Raw genomic sequence first — 23,036 nt, 5'->3', positions numbered from 1 at the left:
AAAAGTTTCCCCTGTGAAATAAAAGAAAGTGATAAACTTCAGAACAAGAAACTATTAACCTTTGACCTGAACTTGCTGAAATAAATTTATCATCAGTTAAGAAAACGAAACTGTGTCATTCTCTTATTTTGATTCATGTAAGGCAGGTCCAAATTCTTGCTAGGTTCTTACTGGAAAAATTTTGCTTTGTTAGAATAAGAATAGAAAAGCAAAATCCAGAGATTGAGATTGGGGGAGTGACCATATTCTTCTTTGGAGGCCACAGCTATGGAATTCCAAGAAGTACCTGACAATTCTATTCACCAAAAGCAAATGGCAGCTTTGATACAGTAATCTCCATCTAATTATTAAAAGATAATGACTGTAGGAGAGAGGTTTTGGCCAACCAAACATATTATGTCACAATCTTAGATTTTGCTCATCTTTTGAGAGTTGTCCCTAACAAGAAAGCATACTTGGGGTATGATAGATGAGTATGACTACTTCTCTTCAGTAACCAACAACTCTGCTAAAAGAATCTACTGCTACGATTTTACTGGCAATAACTCCCCATCCCCCAATACATAAGCAAATCAAACCATAGGACACCACTCAGACCAAGATTTTTCAACCTGGCACTAAAATCTTAGAATAGACTAGAACTTCAGTGGAGATTTAGTGCAATCATCATTAGCAATTGAGACAAAGTTCAGAAATGTTTAGGTTAACTATTTCAGCTTATTATAGCAGCAACTGATAACATTTATAAAGCATGCACACTCTGTGCTAGAATCCATGTAGCTGCTTTATTGAATTCATCCACAGTCTTTACAATGGTTCTGAAAGATTATCGTCTATGTTATGTACAACAAAATGAAATTCAAAAAGTTAAATGACTTACCTCAAACTACTGCACAATAACTAATGATGTTCAATTTCAATCTAGGTCTAACTCAAAAGTACTAGATATCTTTCTCCACATCTCTCAGGTATTGGCTAATCTTTTCCAGAACACTGCTGTTCTAGCATTCTGGTCCAGGCCTCTGACAGAGGGTATACAGGGCACTAGTATTTTGTCCTCCTCTTCACTAGCCCTGGAATCAGTCAGAGAAGTCACAGGCAAGATGGTGTCTGGGGAGTGCAGCTGAGAGGCCTACTCTTTGTGCAACTGTGCTCTCAGGGAAATGAGCATGAAAATTAAAACATTTGCCCTTATTAATCCTGTTGGATTCCTAACACCAGACCGGAAGACAAACCTTCAGAATTTGTGGTAGTGGTAAATTTATGATCGAAGTCTTTCCAACTAGAAGAATAGCAAAATAAAATTCTACAACTTCCACTCACAATTGATGGTCTATAAAGTCTTTCCCATGTGATACAGATCTCAGATGTCAATTGAACATCATAAAGTATGAGTCTTAATGTTCAACATTAAAGTGTTCATTTTTTATTTTATTGGACATTTGTAAAATTATCCACAGCTAAAGCAAAAACTTAAAATGTAAACCAGAAGTGAGAACATTCAAGATGAGAGTCAAAAAAAGATTGTGGGGACCTAGAAGACATATTAAATGTGAATCCTGCTTTCTCACATCATTGCAGGACTCTCCTGGCCATTAATATTTTGTCCCAGCAACCTGGGGCAATACTATTTTTTTCTACTGCTCCAATTAGTCCTCTAAATTGTGAAGCCAATTTTTATAGAAATTTCATATGAACATGAACTTTCAAAACAGCAAACGGGAATATTTCATTTTTTATTTTGCATGTAAGACCAATAAGTGACTTGAAAATATCTGTCTACTCTTGATAGATATTAAAATATATCTACAAAGGCTTATGAATGATTATTAGAAATATTAGTCTACAAAGCACTAAATATTGGTTTGAACATTTCTAAATAACCAACAGCTTCTCATTTCCATAGCAAAATGAGATATAATAATGAATACACCCTTCAACATGTGAAAAGTGTCAGGCAATGTGACTTAATATTTGTTTTGACTATCAAAGTTATTATGTTTGGGTACAGTTCAGTGCAGCTGAAAAAAAATGCTACTAACCCATTTCAGAAGGAAGAGTAGGAAGTATAAGTGATGCTTTCTTTCCATAAAACAGAAAATCCTTTGCTCTCACACACAACCTTTAACTAAGAGATTTCAATTCATCACTTTATGATCATGAATTCACTAACTTGTCCACAGGACATCAGTGAAAAATAGAGCTGTTACAAATGAACAGATTCGAGAAGGACGTTAGAATAATCTGGTGCATAAAGACAATTGAATAGAAACACAAATTTCAAATATACAGCTTGTGGCAGACAGGATAACAGCCTCCCAAAGACTGCCCACATCCTAAGGCCCAGAACTTGTGAATGCATGAGGTTACATGACAAAGAAGAATTAAGATCACAGACAGAATTAAGGCTGTCAATCAACTGGCCTTAAATAGGGAGACTATCCTGGATTTGCCAGGTGGGCTCAAGACAATCACAAGGGCCATTAAAGGTAGAAGAGAAAGAGAAGGGGCCAGGATAATGTGATGTGTTATGAGAAGAGCTTGATTTTCAGGTAAAAGTCTTGGGTAAAAGTGGAAAGCAGGCACTTCATGGAAGCTGAAAAAGGCAAAAAGCTTCAGAGCTTCCAGAAGGGAATGCGGCCCTGCCCACACCTGGAATTTAGCTCAATGAGACTCAGATTGGCCTTCTGACCCACATTCACAAGATAATGTATTCTTAATGTTTTCAGTCACCAAGTTTGTGGTAATTTATTACAGCAGCGATAGAAAACTGATATACAGCTGCTTAATCAGTTAAGAGCAATTAAAGCAAATACAATCATGGAAAACTATAAATAATCAATTTTAGCAACCAAAAAATAACACTTAGAATACAAGTCCACTTTTGAAGTAATAAAAGTAGAAGCACAAAGATTCCTTGGCATACAAAATATGAAAGAAAAAAAGAAGTATGTAAGAGGATTGTTTTTCCACTTCCACTAGATTACCAGAATAGGAAGGGGACTAATAAAATGAACAAGGTGATATAAAGGATAGGTAAGAATTTTTAAAATGCCCCTTGGAATAGTGTCCTAAGAGTTCTGGAAACTTTGTCCCTAGAGTTCTTTAAGATACACAGAGATCTATCTGTTATATCTACTCTGCATGACTTAGGTATTTATTTACCTGACAACAGAGTTTAGATTAAACAGTTTCCCAAGACTTCCTACAGTCTAAATATTCTATGAGTCCATTCAAATCTATACCACAAATATTTATTACCTATATACTCAATGTAAATCATTCTGATATGAATAAACAGAAAACACTACATAAACTTTACCTTTAAGAAGCTCACAGTTTAATAGTTCACCAGCATAAATAAACAACCATTGTCAGGCTGGTTAAAGAGAAGAATCACAGGAGATGAATAAGTGATATATTGATATAAACCTATTGATACATAAAAATCAATACTTCTTATTGAGCCTAAACAAACTGTATTATTAGTCATCAGTGGAGGCTACTAGGTCACCAACTGATAGCAATGAGAATTATTTATGCTATTTTCCTAAAAACATACAAAGGAAATGAAAAAGTAGATGAAAGAAGAAAGAAAAATCATCATCAGCTTAAAAAGGCAGAAGGAATGCTAGAATTAGAAAATTGTCATTTAATAACCCTTATGTGAAATACTGGATCTGAGCAATGATCATTGTCAGATACTAAAACCAAAAATAATTTCAAAAATAGAGAAATCAGTCTAGAGCACCTAAACATGCACACCAAACCAACTTAGGGTCAGAAAGTGGGATGGTCAGCCATTATGTACTTTTTCTTGTGAGTCACTAGGAAATACATAGTACCACTTGTAAACTAGTATTTCTCACCCCAAAACCAAACCCAAATCTAAAACAGCCCCCAGATCCAATTATCTTTTCATAGGAAATACAGGGAGAAAGGAGCCAGTTCATAAAAACCAGAATAGGAGCTACCAACTAACAAATGTGGAATTCTATATGCTAAACCACCCAGTTTCTCTAGAAATCAAAAGGAAAGTAGGAAACTTAAGAGACATAATCAAATGAAACATATAGGCTTTGTTTAATCCTGATTCCAATAAGCCAACCCTGAAAAAGACAGTTTTAAGAGAAATTTAAATATGGACTAGGTATAAAATGATTTTATGGAATTTAAAGGCATGACATTATTAAAAATATGTCTTACCAATTAGAGATGCATAATCAAGCATTTTCAGATAAAAATGAAATATCTGATTATGCTTTAAAATACTCCAGCAAAAAAAAATTGTTCTATATATTCTTTTATACATAAAAGATTAACAAAACAGTGGCATGTATTCAAACTGCGTGATGAAACTCGAGGGCTCATCAGAGATGTTCTCTCCTATGTTTGAAATTTTCCATAATAAAAAACTGAAAGGCTGAAAACGATAGTAAATGAATAAAAGGTCCCAAGTTCATTTGATCAGTCTTCATTATTGAAAGTGTAAAAGGTTGGAATAGTCATGCTAGAAATTTTACTTTTCTGCACATACACATGTTCTTCTTAGTAATTTGACTCCTATTACTTTGATTGAATTTATTTCATCTGATCTAGAAAGGAAATTTCCAATTGGCCAAATTCTCAATTTACATATCCAAATAAGAATCTATCATCAGTGAAATGTTACTTCTAGAGCTGAGTGAAAAAAGAAGCCAGAGTTCTACTTCTGTCTGTGTGAAGGTGAGCATATATCTATAGCATGAATATAGTAGAAACATTTGCAAACATTCAAATTCCTTTATGGTTCAAGTGATAAAGATTAGGGTGTTATATTTTTCCAAGGTGCTTAATTCTCACAGGTTTTTTTTATGAAAAAACTAGCAGTTTTGCTATAAAGTGATTATCTTATATAAAATCTAGTCTACATCTTTAACTAACCATATTAACCCTCTTGCCTGTTTTTCAAATCCAACAAAAACTTCTTTGGGAGGACAAAGAGGCTGCAGGACAAAATAGATTAATCTTCAACATTCTCTGCATACATGCGTAGATGCCAGAGTTGATATAAAGTAGTTGAATTTACAGCACTGAACTTCTGAAGTTCACAGAAAGCCTCTTAAGCAATAATCCTAGTAGTGGAACAAAATATAAATCTCAACTTGAATTTTCAAAGCATTCACAACAGAGATCCTCTTTTTTTAAAAAATTATCCTTTAAAGGGATTTTATTTGCAAATAATTTACTTCTGGAGAAGTTTTGAAAGTGACTCACATGCTCAAATTGCATCTGAAGGTGATTAAAATATTTTCAAAGATATATACAATTTTATAATATAAAGAAAACCTTTCATCTTTTTGTCTGAAATACTCTAAATTTTTAAAAATGTAATTTCTTTTCTTTTTAAATGTAGCCTCTTATGAAGAAACACCCAAAAAGTTGTGGTTGTTACCTTCTACCAGAAGCTATAAGGCAAATTAGATTATGTAAATAAATCACATTGCAGAGGATTAACTCAAGTTATTTCTGCTAATTTTTTTTCGTTATGCATTAAGTTATGTGGGAGGAATTACAGGTAAAATGACAATTAAGATTATCATTATTTCTGCATGTAATAAAAATTTTTATGTAAAGTATTTGCTACGGGTTGCAACAATTATGAAGATGATTTGCAATTCTAGCATTTGGTTCAGCCAAGGATATAGAAGAAATGGTTCTTGCCCTCGAGATTTGTGTATCTATTACACCCATTATCTCCCTTCTTTCTGAGCCTGATCCCCAAACACCTTACCAACTACAGCTTCCGCATATTTCCCTTCAGTGGGAAGAGGAAAGTACTGGTTTGGAGATACGTTGCTGCCATATCCCAGGAGAAATCCTTCAAGCTTTACATTTGGGTTTGGACGTAGAAACTTCAAGAGGATGGAATCACTGGTGGTATTGATGTGGACTTTAAGGCTTGGCTTTTTACCTAATGATGGAAACAAACAAACAAAAATTATGTGGCTGTTACCCGTTTTACATTCCACAAAAATTTCTAGCAAGGGTTGGTTGCTGGAGGCATTGTTCTGGGAAAGAATGCTCTCTACTTTGTAAGGCTCAGAGTACGCATGCCTACATGTGCCCAAAATGTAGCCAATTTTGATATCAAAGAAAATGAGCCCAGAGTGGAGGCACACACCTGAAATCCCAACTAGGGAGGCTGAGGCAGGAGAATTCCAAGTTGGAGGCCACCCTGGGCAATGTATCGAGATTTGGGCTCAGAATAAAATTAACAGGGCTGGGGATGTAGCTCAGTGGCAAAGTGCCTCTGGGTTCAATCTCCAGTACCACAAAAATAAGATAATAATTTTTAAAACAGCAATGAGGAAATGGACTTAATACTATATAAAGCAGCTGAGAATAAAAAGTAGTATTGTAGTAATATTGCAGGTAAGTAGAATTTAGGCCTTCTCTTTTGCCTCATAGTGAAAGGACCCAGATTTCCTTATTGGTAAAACTGAATTACTGCCAGGCACAGTGGAGCACTCCTATAATCCCAGCAGCTTGGGAGGCTGAGGCATGAGGATCACAAGTTCAAAGTCAGACTCAGCAACTTAGCGAGACCCTGTCTCAAAATAAAAAATAAAAAGGGCTGAGGATGTGGCTCAGGGGTTGAGTGTCCCTGGGTTCAATTCCTGGTACCACCCCTCCCCTCCCCCCCACAAAAAAAAACCCTGAATTATTAAACTTTGAAAACCTTCAGCCTTCTCTGTGCTGCTTTCCAACATTACAGCCACAAGAATTGGTCATGGATAGAGTTGGAAAGGGAGAGGAGAAGAAAGGTCTCTGGCTTAGCGGTGGCTAAGGTGGTAAAACAGGGAATGCTGGAAGGAAGAGAACGACTAAGGAGAAAGAGGACTAATCCCATTGGGAGCTCACTGTAATGGTAAGACAATTATATGGAGATGTCCAACAGAGAGTTGAGTATCTAAGTGTGATGCTCAGGACTAGGGTGTATCTGGGTATCATTAACTTGTCAATGACAGTTGGACCAACTTTCCCAGAGAGACTGTGAAAAGTGCCAAGAGAGACATTACTTCAATTCTCAAGATATTTTTATTTAACCACTGATGCAACAGGAACAGATAATCACGCTAACCAAAGGTCTTCACCAAACAGTGAGGAAACCACATTGACTTTTGTCTTTGGAGCCGGAGGAACAGGGTTCAAACCCAACTCTGTTATTGTCACTGTAAGATAATGGTTAACTTATCACTCTGGCAACTCCCTGGACATGCTTGAACCTGAGCATCTTGCTCTATAAAGGATGGACAACAGCCACCTCCTTGCTGGGTTATTTACAAAGTGAGGGGAAACAGCACAACCTTAAAGCTGGCATGCAACAGTTGTTCCGTAACTGCTTAGGCATCTATTAGCCACAATTATTTAGCCATTATTCAGAAATCTAAAAAACTTTGTATGTTGTCTTTTTTTCCTAAGTTCATCTCAAACTAATTTGGCAACAAAACACACTCTGAACCATCCTGAATCCATTTTGTCCATCTCTGAGCCTGCTTAGTGTGACTACTGACATGCTTCACAGTGAAAATGTGCTTAGAGAATTGAGGCTTGCTGGGCGAGCACTTGCTACAGAGGTTATATAATATTTGGTCTAATACTTTTCTAAAATGCCTCAAATTTGTGAATTCCAAAACATGCCTGGCCCCAAGGGTTAGGATTGCAAGCTGGAATTATTTTATTATTCACAGATTTATTATTTTGAAAATATCTTGTCTATTGGGAAGTCTGGATTTACCAACTTAACAATTCATATTCTATTTCTCATTCATCAAAGTTTTATGTTGTGTAAATACCAATCACCAAGTCTGTACAACACAAGCTCCCCAAGGTTGTCATACTGAGTTTATTCTGCTTCAACCAAAATCAGTCTGAGTAGCCTTAATAAACATAGGTACATAAAAGGATTCATACTACTATCTAGAACTAAACTTTTAAAATACCCTGAAAAAAAAAAATCTCACTTCACTACAGTATCACCAACTTTATACTTTAAGATCATCATCCCAGTTCTTTATTTAGAATTAGGAAGTTATGGCCCTTGTAACTTACCATACGTTACTTCTCCCATTACAGTATCTCACCATAGCTCCTTTGGTTTTGGCTAGTATGATCTCCTTGCCTTCTGTAGTGTATACATGGTCCTAGCTCTCCACCTTGGCTCACATTGTTCACCCAGGATGAATTCCCTCTATGTTTGGTTTGCCTTCTCTACATCCCTTTACTCATCTGGTTCTTACTTCATTGCTTCTCTCAGTGGTCAGAAAAAATGATTAAGCAAGCTTTTTCCCCCTTTATTCCAAATAAGTTTGTTGGGGGTTTTTCAAATGAAAATTTGAATGAGTATTTAGTGACATTTTACAATTTTTGACAAATTCTCCAATATTTGGGGGCTATATCTATGTGCATCCTATATTAATGTTTAATCTTTAAATGATACTTTTATCTTTCTTTTGAATAATTTTGGTTTAATGGCTCATGTACTGAGCCGAGGCAGATAATGACAGTCATTTTTCAGCACTTATTAATAGTTAGATCTCTGCTGAGTGACTTTAAGTAAAGACAATAGAAAATCATACAATATATTACAAGCCTAACTAATATAACATTTGTAAGTAAAGTAGCATATATGTTACCTAGGAAAGTACAGGAGTATAAGGAAGTAAGAGCATTGGAGAAGTAAGAGTATATGGCAACAGATGTGAGAGGAAATAAAAATTAAAAATAAATGCAAGCATTGTGTAAAAGCAACACTAATTTGCCTTGGGGGAAAGAAACTGCATATTGGCAAAGTGGAATCTTGGCTCTGTGACAAGGGTTTCTAATCCTCTGTTTGCAACAAACACCCTAGGGTATCTCTAAATATTTCAAAGGGTGTTGTGAAATTCTAAAAGAAAAGTCTTTCAAAACAAAATGAGAATTAATCCGCTTTTCATTTTTAAAAGTAAATATATGCCCTGCAGCATTAAAAACAATGAGCATGGCAGAAGTGGTGGGTTTGGAAAAACAGACAAAAGAAATAGCATTGTAACTTCAAAAAACTCTCTGAATCAACCAGAGGGGGCAGGTTGCTGTTGTTGCAGAGCTGTGGTCAGTTTTAGTCAAGTTCTATAAAGAAACAGCCCAAATACATGGTACTTAGTGAAACCAGATTAACTGTCCTGGGCATTCAGTCATCGACCTGTGAGAAAGGAATCACCATTAAAGTACATTCATTAGTAGGAATTTTTTTATATTTGATCTCTCATAAGATTCTTATACTTTTCACAATATTTCAGAACATGTTCTAAATTGTTGATATCAAGTTGGTCAAGATGACAAAATAAATACAGGAGAAAATATTAAAACTCTTTTCTAAAAGTAAAGAATATTTATTAATGTACAAACAATAATTACCTTGGCTTTATATGTCTCCATGCTATTCAACATTAATGAAGAAATTAGAAATATTCTAAATAGCAAGTTTGGGCATAAAGTAAATCAGATATAGAATTAATTTCCTTAGGATACTAAGTGAAATAAAAGCAGTAATACTGATGTCAATAAAATAATGAGTCATTTCAGAATTAAAAGAAGAACCCTATTCTACCTGTAGTATGTAATGTGTTCTGCACACATTATAGTTACAGTCCCAACATGTCCTTGTTCAGTCACTTATTCTATTATACAAATATCAAAATATTCTAAGACACTTAATTAAATCAATTCCCATCAACTCTGATACAGTATATGAAGAACAGATTTAAAAAATTGACACACTGGATTTGATTTGATTTTTAAAATTTTGAAATTTCAAAGAACCAGCAAGAAAAATAAAAGGCAAACAACAGACTGGTAGAAAATATTTGCAAAAGATAAATCTACTGATGGACTTGTATCCAAAGTATATATTATTTCTATTCAATAAAAAAAAAAAACCAAGGGGCAAAAAGATTTGAATGCACTCGAATAGATTCTTCACTAAAGGAGATATGGGGTGAACAAGCAGCATATGAAGAGATTGTCAACATCACAGTCATAAGGTGATTTTCCATCAGGGATCATGTAGCAAATATTTCAGACTTTGCAGTCCAGATGTTCTCTACCACAACGAATCAACTCTGCCACTGAAGTGTAAAAGTGGCTATGGACATCATCCACATGGACATGTCTGTGTTCCAACAAACTACACTTATAAAAATAGGTATTGGTCTGGATTTGTCCCTCAAGTAATAGCTTTACCAACTCCCAATCAATATCAGGGAAACAAAAATTAAAACCACAATGATATACCACAAACACAAGAATGGCTAAAATCAAAAGGACTTACAATAATAAATCTTAGGTATGATTTGAAACTTTCACATATTTTAAGTGTGAATGTTAAATAGTATAGCCACTTACAAAAACTGTTGAGAAATTACCAAAAAGCCATTGATCTTATTTCTAGGTATTTTATCCAGGAGAAATGAAAATATGTCTATACAAAAACTTGTGGCAAATATTCAAAGTAGCATCAACCTGGAGACAAACCCAAATATCCATCAACAACTGAATGGATAAACAAATTATGGTTCATTCATAGGATGTGATATGAATCAGCAACAGAACTGAGCAAACCACTAGTTACATATGCAACAACACGATTGAATCTCTGGCATGCCATCATTCCACTGTGGAATGGACCATGACCATCTATATCTCTATAACCACATTTATATACGGCCTATGAAAAGTCATTTGGGTATCTTGCTATTATAGCTCTGGTAGAAGTAACTTTAACAGTGTCTAATATTATTAGTTATCATTCAACATATTATATATACATATACATACACATGTATCTATGTATAGCGGGGTGTGTGTGTGTGTATGTGTATCATTAAGAAAGTTCTTCTCAGGCATTGACAATGCCTGAATTGACAATACTGTTTCAAATGTATTTTAAACTTTTGGTAGACTGTGGGTTACTCCAATGCCTGTGGTCACCTCAGATATTAAGGAGTCATCAAGATATCCAGCTTAAGTTTTTGTTTTAAGCAGGGCAATCACTACCTAATGAAATATTCAAAAACTTCCAAAAGATTATAGTACATAGCACAGATTGTATATCATTAAACTGTAATGTTGAGATTTGTAAACTACAACTTTAATGTAGAACATGGCATACTTTAACATTTGCCTTAATTTTTAGGGAATCGAAAGGGGATTGCATAATATAGAGTTGGTGCTCAAATGACTCTCCCTGCTCTGGTTCCATATTCCAAGGAAGGGTGTTGAGAAAGAAGAGAAAGAAGAGAAAGAGGAAGGGAGGAAGGGAGGGAGGGAGGGAGAGAGGGAGGGAGGAAACCATATGAAGTTTCAGTAATTTTTCTGTGATATTCACAGAGTGAACTGAGTAGTCAAAGGCAATCAGCAACTATCTTTAGTTCCTGATCCTACAGAGCCTGTAGTCTAAAGCATGACTTTTTCTTATTAACAACATGAAAGTTGGTGATTATTAGTGGAAATTTTCCATAACAGAAAAAAAACATGGTAGCTTCAGTTGAACACCTTGAGGATGAAGATTAAATTTTGCTATAATATTAGATATTATTAAAACTGCTTCTGTTTAGTCCTTGAATGACCTTTGATCAGAAAGAAAGGGGGTTATAGAGATGGGGAAAGTCAGGGCCTATTCTGCAGTGACATGATGCATACCAGAACAAGGTAGGTATGTAGAAGGAATTAAATGGCTTTCATGGTTGTGGTCGTGTTGTGTGTGCCAGTGCAGAATTACAATTAAAAACACAGAGCGGGGCTGGGGAGATAGCTCAGTTGGTAGAGTGCTGGTAGAGTGCTTGCCTTGCCCGCACAAGGCCCTGGGTTCCATCCCCAGTACCACCAAAAAAAAAAAAAAAAAAAAAAAAACCAGAGCAATAGCTAGGCAAATCCTTTCTAAATTCCAAGTGAAGTGATATTGGTCATGGGATGCCCTGTGTGGGCTAGACTCGGACGTAGAACTACAAATACTTTCGATGTTATGCTCCCCAATTTAGAATGAAATTCCTTCTCCATATATTTAAAGCATGGATGTTGAATCAGGTACTTGAAGCAATAGAGGGAAAAAGATTCTGGACATTCAGGAAATAACAGCAAGAAGGCATTCTCACTCATGTTTTATTGTTTGAAAAATCTGAAAACATAAGAAAAAATCCTGATTACAGTGAATAGATACAGCAAGATTTTCACAAATCTAAAGAAAAATGACACCGAATGCAGAGAAAAACTGTAATAAAATCCCATAAAACATAAGAACAGTTGCACCGGTAATTTATTCAGACCGGATCATGTTAGCAAGAAGCACCAACAGTGTCTCAGGACTACCGTAGGCTAGCAGAACAGCACAGTCCTGCTCCAAGCTGCCTTGAACTGAGCATGCCAGTTGAAGGGCATGTTCCCACATGCAATGTGCTCTCAGAGTTCAAGAAAGGGTAATTCCCTGCCTACCTGGAGAGCTCCCCTCATAAAGCCACACCTGGGCAATTCTCATGAAGACAATTTCCAGGAGTACAGGAGTTAACTATTGATTAGGACATTATGGTTATCACATACCCAGAGGATGTTTGCTATTGAATTTAGAAATACCGTTAAGTCTAGAGGGAAAAAATCTTTTCTTCCTAATGGAGTACTTTATATCCATTTGCTCAGCTGTTGGTATAAATGAGCTCCATTTCAACCAAAATAACCCCAGTCTCCACCTTGGTCAGAATTCCCAATGCTCTTATTCCTCAGGCCAATACTTCACCGTCTGGTGACTTTGGATGCCCGAATGAGACAAATTAACTTGCCAATGTTGACATTTCAGCACCATTTGGCAAAGTTAATAGTTTTACCAAAGGAGCAAAAACTTCATTACCTACTTTATAACCCAAGCAACAGCCAAATAGGAAATTTACTTTTCAAAAACTACCTTATAAGTCAGCAGCTTCTCATTCTGAAGAAGACATCTCATCCTGAGACATATACTGTTGTCCTTAAACACAATTCCTTAATCTGATTCTCTAGAACTGCTCTCTGAAGTCTGTATTATGCTAATTTGAGAAGTAAAGAGGTGCAATGGGATGGTAGGAGAGACAATCACATGTAATCAACAACCATATATTTGAAATAAATGCATGGGGGTAGTTTTCAAATGACAAAAAATAAAGTTTAGGTAAAATTTATATTTTCTTTGAGGAATGCAATGGTTTTGAATAATTCTGTTCCCTTCAAAATGCTTCTTGAACTTATTCCCCATTGCAATACTGTAGGGAGATGCAGGGTAATGGGACATGTTTAGGTGCCTCCCATTAGGCGATTAGAATGGACTAATGTCATTACCAGAGATTGAGCTCAGCCTCCCTCTTTCTTTGTTGCCTTCTCACCTTCTTCCACCTGATAGTGTAGCAAGGCAGCCCTGGTCACATACTGGCACCTGATATTAGACTTCCCAGCCTCCAGTGCTGTGAGCCAATAAATTTCTGTTCACTATTAACTATCAATTCTCAGGTATTCTATATATATTTACCCATCTGCTTTTCATTTGATCCATTCATTAATTACTAGGTAATTTGTATTAGTGATATAAATTCAAATATGACTTGTCTGATCACAAAGACTGCATTTCAATAAATTAGGCAGATGAATAAGTCTATTTTTGTGTAATATAATTAGTACAATACAGCTACAGTAGAGAAACTCTAAATCTGATGGAAGGGGTAGAAAGGATGTACACAGAAAATGCCCTTTTAGATTTTTGTTAGTCATAAAAATGGTTTTTATTCCATGAGGATATGTCAGATACAGGCGGGAAAGTGATGGAGAAAATAATGTAGTGTCAAAGCATATTTGTAATACCTTTTCTGTGCCACTTAGAAAAACCTGTGGATTCTTAGTAATTTTTAAAATACACATAAAAGAAAAGAAAGACATCAACAAGCTAACAAAACCTATTGCCCTTGTTTTTCTGTTGATTGTCACGAAAATCCATGGAGGGGATTTGCTTCTATTCTCTTGCTATCCAAAGTAAGAAATAATGGCAACGGGCTCTCCAAATGGAAGGTGGGTGCCAGGATTCTGAAAGTGTGGTCCCCTGATTAGAGAACCAGCATCACTTGGAACTTGTGAGAAGTACAAATTCTTAAAAACCATCTCAGTCCTACTGAATCAAAAACTCTGGGGTGGAGGCAGCAATCTGTATTTAAAAAGCTACTTGAGTAATTCTGATGTACTTTCAAGTTTGAGAACCATTACTGTTTGCAAATTCAATGCATAAAAATGAAACTAAAAAAGCCCAAAGTCATTTGAATGATATATACAGATATGCAATACAATGTGAAGGAAAAAAAAAAAAGACCTCATCCACAACTGTTAAATTTCCAATCATTAGAATTATTAGAATTTTTCATATATTTTAGCCTTTGAACAAATTCTGCGAATTACGATCAACTAGAATTATAATTTCTGGAGACACTTTAGGTAAAATGTTAAAAAATATTTGGCGTTGGGCACAATGGCACACACCTGTAATCCCAACGGCTTGGGAGGCTGAGGCAGGAGGATTGAGAGTTCAAAGCCAGCCTCAGCAAAAGGGAGGCACTAAGCAACTCAGTGAGAACTGGTTTCTAAACAAAATACAAAATAGGTCTGGGGATGTGGCTCACTGGTCAAGTGTCCCTGAGTTAAATCCCTGGGAACAACAACAAAAAAAATTGGACTATTACTGTGACCTTTAAGAATCTATTACATGTCTTTAAATCCAACCAATCTAATTACAGACTTAGAAAAAAAGAAGAGTATTTTTCCAACATTGCAAAAAATTCCAAATATACAGAAAAGTTGAAAACAAATGTGCAGTGCCCATCCATAGAGCCACCACCAAAAGTCAATGATTACTATGGAACTTGCTCTATCACGTTTCTCCATCTCTCCATCCTTCTATCCATCATTAACCCATCTTATTTTTAGTGAATTTCAAAGATACCCTTTAGTACTCTTTAATCCTAAACATTTCAATATGCATATTAGCACAGTTTAATATGTATTTATATTTCTTTTGAGATAAAATTTACATGTAATAAATGTATAAATCCTAACTATATTGATTTTTGTCCAAATGCAATATGTCTATGGAACCCAAATTGATAACAATATTTAGAACATCACATCAACCCAGAAAATCTCCTTATGCACCTTGCCAGTTCACTCCTACCCATCCTCCCAGAAACTATTGTTCTTACTTTTACGACCACAGACTAGTGTTGGGTATTCTAGACTTCAATTAAATAGAATCACAGAGTAGACTGTATTTTTCATAAGACTTTTAGCATGCAAGACAATGTTTTAAAGATTTACCAAATTTATTTTATGCATTGATTGTTTTGTTGTAACTTTCACTGGTAGAGCTTTAAAATCAACATTTTCACATCTTTGAGTTGTCATTCCAGATATTTATCTGCATGTTGTTTACCAGGAAGCAAAACTAAAAACTCTTCCATTTATTATAGACACTTAATGATAACATTTAAGTAAATACAGATAAAACCACATCATGATTTTATTTTCACTGAAGAGCTAAGGAGTGGTCACTGATACTCAAGGTCTCCAACACCTTCCCAATCACCGTCCCACTCACACTGAGAAATCAAGACAGGAGCCAGTCCCTTCTGTCAACAGAGGGTAATGTTAACTTTCTTTTGTTTAAGAATGACTCTCAAAAATATGAAAGTGGGTAAATTTAAATATGTTTCATATGAAAAAAATGCTTGGCCCTACAATTCTCTGAATGATCAGGTTTCAAAAACCAAGCTTAAAAGAAAAAAAAAAGAAAGAAAACCAATTATTCTAGTTAATATCCCTCTATTTGGGTGATTTTCCAAAAGATTGGTGCTCCTTTTTCTTTCCTTCTTTCGATCACTTCAATTCAAGCACACAAGAAGTTCCACTGACCAAGAAGAAGTTGAATTTAATCAAAGTGCTTCTCTATTGGGTAAAGCAGAAAACCTACAATTTCTGCTCATACTGTAAGAAATCCTACCCAGACAAGATTAAACATTTTCATTGTGAAAACACTGCTCCTGGAGGAAACTGAAAATATTCTTGATAAAAATGAAATTTTTGTCATCTTATAAAAAACATCACAAAACTGTCTTAAATAAATCAGACATTTAAAAAAAAATCTCAAAAACATGAGCTGCAACTGAAACACACGACTTCATGTGCCATTGTTTTTCAGACATTTGGTATCTTTATGAATCGTTTGTAATTTGTTTAGTTAATGAATACCCAATGGTGATAATATATATAGCTGCTTATTTTGAGATTTCACTAGTGAGAGTCTCCCAGGAAAAAGGACAAAATGTCATGAGAGCATAACCAGGTGGCCTCTGGTACTAACCCAGAGCAGGCCAAGAGACTTAAGGAGGCTTTAGGAAAGGCTGTGAGTTGTTAACCTCCCAGCAGGGCACTCCCTCTTAATGACATGTTGTGGAAGAAACAGAAGAGGTTCTGGCATAAGCTTCGCTTCTTACTGTGTTTGACCTTATGTCACCTGTCCTTGCTAAGACTCATTTTTCTCCTCTGTAAAATGAACTGGAGATTCTCAAATCAATTCTTGATCTAATTTTCAAGGAGATCTCCTAATATCCAAATAAAATATTGTCTCCTATTAAAATGTGGGAAAATCCAAACAAATCAGAAAATGAATTTTTATGTAAACATTGTAATAATTTCTGGATAATATTTACTTCTCACAGGACTCCAAAATTGTTCTTCAAATATGAAAAAATATTTTCATAGACATATGGAAAGAATGTGTGTGACTGTTACATATAATACATATTATAAAATTTACCCATTTACAGTGTATAGTTTGATTTTTGTAAATTTACCTAACTTGGTAGATTTGTAGAATTTATTACATCTACGCTGTCCATTCTTAGAACCTTTCCATGACTCTAAAAACATTCCCTTGTACCCATTTAAAGTCAATCTCTGCTCCCAAACTTAGCTCCAGGCAACCATGGGTCTACTTTGTTTTTTGGTAATTTAATATAAACTGACTCATACAACATGTAGTCTTTTGAATCTGGCTTCTTTCACTCAGCATAATTTTTATGAGAGTTATCCATCTATATCGTATCACTAGTTCATTCCTTTTTATTGTTGGATAGCATTTCATTTTGTGGATATATAATATTTTCTTCATTCCTTAGCTGATGGATATTTGGGTCATTTCCAGTTTTGGTTATTATGAACATACTATGAAAATTCATGTACAAGTGTTTGTGTGGACATATGTTTCTAGTTTCTTGGATAAATATGTAGGTATAAAATTGCTTGGTCATATGATAGATTTATGCTTAACTTTTTAAGAAACTCTAACTTTTTTGTTTTTCTATTGTTAAGATTGTGAATTCTTCTCTTAAGGACAATTCCAAATTGTGATTATTCAAAAAATGAGTTATATTTTTATTACTGTCACTAAATATAGATTATATAATAAAATTCATCATTTTAAACACATGATGCTATGGTTTAAAGATGTCCCCAAGGTTCATGTGCTGGAAATTCAATCTTTGATGCAACAATGTTGAGAGGTGATTAGGTCATGAATGGATGATGCCATTGTCATGGGACTGAGTTAGTAATTTTAAGAGTGGGTTTGTTATAAAATCAAGTTGAGCCTTCTCTTGCCCTCTCTCCCCATGTGATGCCTTCCACCATGTTTCAAAGAAGGGAGGTGGCCCTGGGCAGGTGCCAATCCCATGCTTCTGGACTTCCCAGCCTCCAGAGCCAGGAGTCAAATAAATTTCTCTTCATTATAAATTACTCCATCTGTGGTATTCTGTTATAGTAGCACAAAGTGAAGACATCAGAACATCTGTCTTTAGTCATTAATGAAGACCACTTTGTTACAATAATTATTTTAAAATACAGTAACTCCAATTTATCCAAAATGTAAGAGAAACTTTTGCAATAGTGATCATTGACATTCTTAGCAATGACTGATGAAGGATAGACTGGTGAGTTGTTTTCTCAATCTCTAGTCATTCGAGTTTTAAGACTATTTTACCTATACTCTTTATGAATATTTATTCACCCCCCTCCCCAATTAACCAATTCTGGAGAGCTTAGCTTTATTATTATTTGTATTTAAAATTTGATAAAAAAAAAAAAGTTCATCCTCGTGAGCCAAATGCTCCAGTTCTGTTCTTCTGATTATGAAAATAAACAGCTATCATAGTGACTTGGGACTTAGTGGGACTGTGATAGTTTGTCATTGTTCCTTTTTCATAGTAAGAATTAAAACATTTTGAATGACTAAAATGTTTTTCAACATTAATAAAATCTTGAAATTTCTGATCACACACATATCTGAAGTGTGTATAGCTCATTGCTAACGTCTGTGACAGTTTGCGATTAATGTAGCATTTGGACTTTTCTAAGTGAGGGAAAGAAAGCCAAAATGACTTGGCATCATTTCCTACCATTCTGACATTATTAAAATTTCCTCATCTTACATGATGGATGTGACCCAAGCTTTAGATTAAGTGCTTAAAATAGAATTTTATAACATTTTTTAAATGTTAGCAAAATCTAACCGAATGAACCAATTTGGAAAAAAAAAAAAAGACTTGACTTTAAATTACAGAAATAAGAAGGAAGGCTGCCTTACAACTTTTTTTTTTAATGTTACAGCTTCTTTTTCTTTTTCTATTTAGAACATAGGAGCTACAATGAATTTTTCCCATTCTATTCAAAACTCCAAACTTGGAAATAAATGAGATTGTGCTTTGACTTTCCATGGGAGAATGTTTCTTAGACAATGAAAATGTGAGTCCCCATGTGGGATGAATTAATATAGATAGTGAGGAAGAGAGGTTAGGAGTCATAATAAGGAACTGAAATAAGCTGAAGTTGAGATAATCAAAACCGTTAGGAAGATGAAGCTATAATGCTATTATGGTTTGTATGTGAGGTGTCCCCCAAAACTCACATGTGAGACGATGCAAGAAGGTTCAGAGGAGAAATGATTGGGTTGTAAGAGTCTTAACCCGATCAGTGAATTAATCCCCTGATAGGGATTAACTGAGTGGTAACTGAAGTGGTAGAGTGAGGCTGGAGGAGGTGGGAATTGGGGCGTGGCTTTGGTGTATATATTTGTATCTGGCAAGTGGAGACTCTTTCTCTGCTTTCTGATCTTCATGTGATCTGCTTCCCTCTGCCACACTTCCACCATGATGTTCTGCCTCACCTTGAACCTTGAGGAATGGAGCTGGCCTTTTATGGACTAAGATCCCTGAAACTGTGAGCCCTCAAATAAACTTTTTCTCCCCTACAATTGTGCTGATGGGTCTTTTCAGTCACAGCGATAAAAAATGGCTGACTAAAACAGATGCTCAGAATAAAAATAGAGTTCAAGGCAGTTTACTGGTAGCAGAAAATAGACTTGACACACAGGAACATGAGAACAAAAATCCAAGATTACACTGTTGAGGTGCCCAGAATTTCCATAGCTCAGTAACTGCCCTGACCTGAGAGACAAGGAATTTAATGCATGGATAGGAATAAGTCAAAGCCTAAATGTGCATAGGGAGAGGGGAGGCAAGAACAGCACTCTGGGGCACAAGGAGGTACAGGAGCAAAGGCTTTGAGGCAAAAGTAGTGGGTACTTTTACAAAAGGTTAGCATGGCTGGGACATAATGGATCAGGGGTATACAATGAAGCTACCAAGGGCAGAGGAGTCAGATCATACAGCGTCCCTGCAGGTCACATTAAAAGACACACCACTGTGTTGTAAACAAACCTAAATTATTTTCCCTAAACACACACACACACCCCAAATTTCTGAGAAATTAATAATATGAAATTTAAATCTGAGGCAATTATAGTCACATGGTAAAAATGTTGCCTCTCGAGCCCTTATAAACAATTTGAATGCTCAGAGCAAGATTTGATTTAAGCAGAAAAACAAATATGCTGTTTTTAAATGAAACACACCAACAATATTTTATAAGTAGATGACAGTTTAAATGGAATTCAATCAATACAGGTCCCTCCTGCAAAGAGAACATGTTATTAAAATCAGTTGTTATTCATTTTAAGCCAAAAACTAAATGAGAATAAGGCATTTGGCATTCAATTGCTATATTGGCATGGGCCCCCTGTTTCCCCTGAGAATTTTGCTACTTAAAAATTACTGAACTCTGTCTTCACCAAGTCACATCATTTCACCATTCATCCCAGGCTAGTAGCACAATTTCCATTCCCTGTACCCTAATAATAATTTGATTTTAAAAAAGAAATATATAAATAATCCACATTTTAATAAGAAATTTAAAAGAGCTAGAAAAGAAAATAATTTAATTATTCATTATTTAAGATCAAGAGAAATATTCCATAAAGATTCTTTATATGTTCTTCCAGACATTTTTTCCTGGGTATAATATATAACAGTTACAAAAAATAGGATTATATTCTAAATGCTGTTTTATGACCTGTATTTTCTTTAACATAAATATTCCTCCCTATCCTTATTTTGAATGACTGCATTATCTTTTAATTAAGTCATAGGAATCTTTCCATAATAGTATATAACCAAATTCTGTATCATCTTGGTGAGTTAGCAAAGTTTAGCAATTATCTCAATCATTTCACAACTTTGATGAAATTTGGTATTGATTTTGGGGATGAGAAACTGTTCTTATAAGATTCAAGACCAGTTTTTCATCACATTTGAGATCTGTTATACTGAATTTACTTTGGCATTGAATAAATTATGTTATTTGTGAGATTAAAGCTAACATTTTCAGCTATGAGAATACTGTTGTTTCCTTATCCTTGAGATTCTTTGTATGATCCTAAAGAAATAGGGCTTTAGAAAGGAAGGATACATAGGGGATGTAATGGCCAAAAACCCTGTGTTCAAATCTCAGATTAAACCCCAAATTGCCTTTGTTGTATGAATGATTCATTTACTGTCTAAATGTCATTTTATCCCTTATAAAACAGGATTCACCCTTGGAATTACTGGGAAGAGTAAATGATAGTTTGTGAAAAGAAGTTTCTAAACTATCAAACTCAGGGGTAGTTATTATTGATATGACCTCAATACATTCTTTATAAGTTGAGCATACTTTAAATTAAGATTTTTTTTTTTATTTAAACCAAAATTTATTTATTTATTTATTTATTTATTTATTTATTTATTTATTTATTTTTTGGCAGTGCTGGGGATCAAACCCAGGGCTTTGTGCTTGCGAGGAGAGCACTCTACCAACTGAGCTATATCCCCAGCCCCCCAAAATTTATTTTATAAACATAAATGTGAATTGTAAAATGTGCAGATTGTAAGCAATACAAAGATACTATCCTGGCACACAGTATCTGGCATAGAAAGGCTATTCAACAAATATGTTTTGAATGAATGAGTGAACACATACAACACTTTTCTCAAGTGTAAAATACTGTGCTAATATAAACAATGTATTTCCTCAAAGAAATTATATAGTATTGGAGTATATAAACTTGTGAGAGTTATTACTCAACATACTCAAAAATTTCTACATAGAGGGATGCATCACACGCAGAGATCATTCAAACACTGACTAATCAGGAATGGGTGGGTCAGTAACAGTACCATAGAAATGGCATCAAAGATGGGTCTTAAAGTTCATGAAGGACTTGTCCAGAGAAGAGGATGGAAATGTCAGATTGAGTAACGATGAGCGTTAGGGTGTTGATATCTGTGCTAATTCATTTCATAAGACATTATATAAGGCATGATATATATATAAATCACTTGGTCAAAACACTCTTTTAATCCACTAATTTAAAATTAATATAAGATCATGAACATTTGATTCCACTTTGCATTCCCATAAAGAAGTCTCTCTTCACCAGGTGCGGTGGCACACACCTGTAATTCCAGTGACTCTGGAGGCTGAGGTAGGAAGATCGTAAACTCAAAGTCAACCTCAGCAAAAGTGAGGCGCTAAGCTACTCACTGAGACCCTGTCTTTAAATAAAATACAAAATAGGGCTGGTAATGTGGCTGCACATCAGTGGTTGAGTGCCCCTGAGTTCAATCCCTGTTACACCCCACCCCCCTAAAAAAAAGTCTCTCTTCTGTGTGAGGAATTATTTCCAGAGGTTATAACCATCAAAAAAACACTTCTCTGGTTTTCTTCCTATTCTAGGTGTCTGATACTAATCATTCAGAGTAAACGTGATGTCCATTTTCACAGACTGAGAGCATGACCAGAAGCTATGACTCTAATCCCAGCATATTAAATGCAACTGAGAATTTGAGGATGTACCCAAGTCCTCGTAAAGAGCAATGGTGAACTATTTCTTAATGTTTATCTACCATCCTGACGGTTCATAAGAGAATAGGTACAAATCTGTTATTTCCCACCCTAATATTAGAATAATTATAATGGTCTTAATAATTCTAAATATATCTGAGGCAAGTCTAATGTTGATTGGAGAAGTCCATGTTTCAGACATCTGAAGTTCTTATTCCTCATGATTTCTCAGTAGCACTGAAAACATTTGCCCGCCCTACTGCAAGAGTTCTCCATGTGCACACGTGTGCATGCATGCCCATATACACACTTAACACACCTCGATTTTACTCTGGGACACATGGCATCCTGGTTCTCACTTTTCTGTGAAATCTCCATCCCTCTCCCTTCCTCCTCTTCCTCCTCTGGGCCTCACCAATTTCTGGCTTTTGCATTTTCACAGAATTAACTTCCTTGTGCTCAAGGTTTCAGTGGTAACCTAACTGCTAACTAGTAAGTTGGAACCTGCACTTCAGTGCTTAATACTCAGCTCCAGTCCTTTGGACCTCTTTAACTAATGACACTGTCTATAATGGCTCCAAAACCCAACCATCACCATCTTCCTCAAAAATAGTGTATGTTTCTACCCTGCCTGGCCTGCCACAGGCCCAGTGCTATACTCGCCCAGCAGAACCATCTTTCAAGTG

The 23,036-nt window shown here is 35.3% G+C and overlaps 1 protein-coding gene across 11 annotated transcripts in view; it reads right to left on the bottom strand.

The window, feature by feature from the left end:
* Positions 1 to 23,036, bottom strand: part of Abi3bp (ABI family member 3 binding protein) — a 235,960-nt gene that overhangs the window by 174,884 nt on the left and 38,040 nt on the right. For all 11 annotated transcript variants that reach the window (XM_047564816.1, XM_047564821.1, XM_047564817.1 and 8 more), the window contains exon 2: positions 5,774 to 5,953. In XM_047564816.1, coding sequence (XP_047420772.1) covers positions 5,774 to 5,953 — 180 coding nt within the window. The remainder of the gene's footprint in view (positions 1 to 5,773; positions 5,954 to 23,036) is intronic.

This window comes from Sciurus carolinensis, chromosome 9 (genome assembly GCF_902686445.1).
Source record: "Sciurus carolinensis chromosome 9, mSciCar1.2, whole genome shotgun sequence".
NCBI classification, from domain to species: Eukaryota; Metazoa; Chordata; class Mammalia; order Rodentia; family Sciuridae; genus Sciurus; species Sciurus carolinensis.
This window is presented reverse-complemented; position numbering and strand designations above follow the sequence as displayed.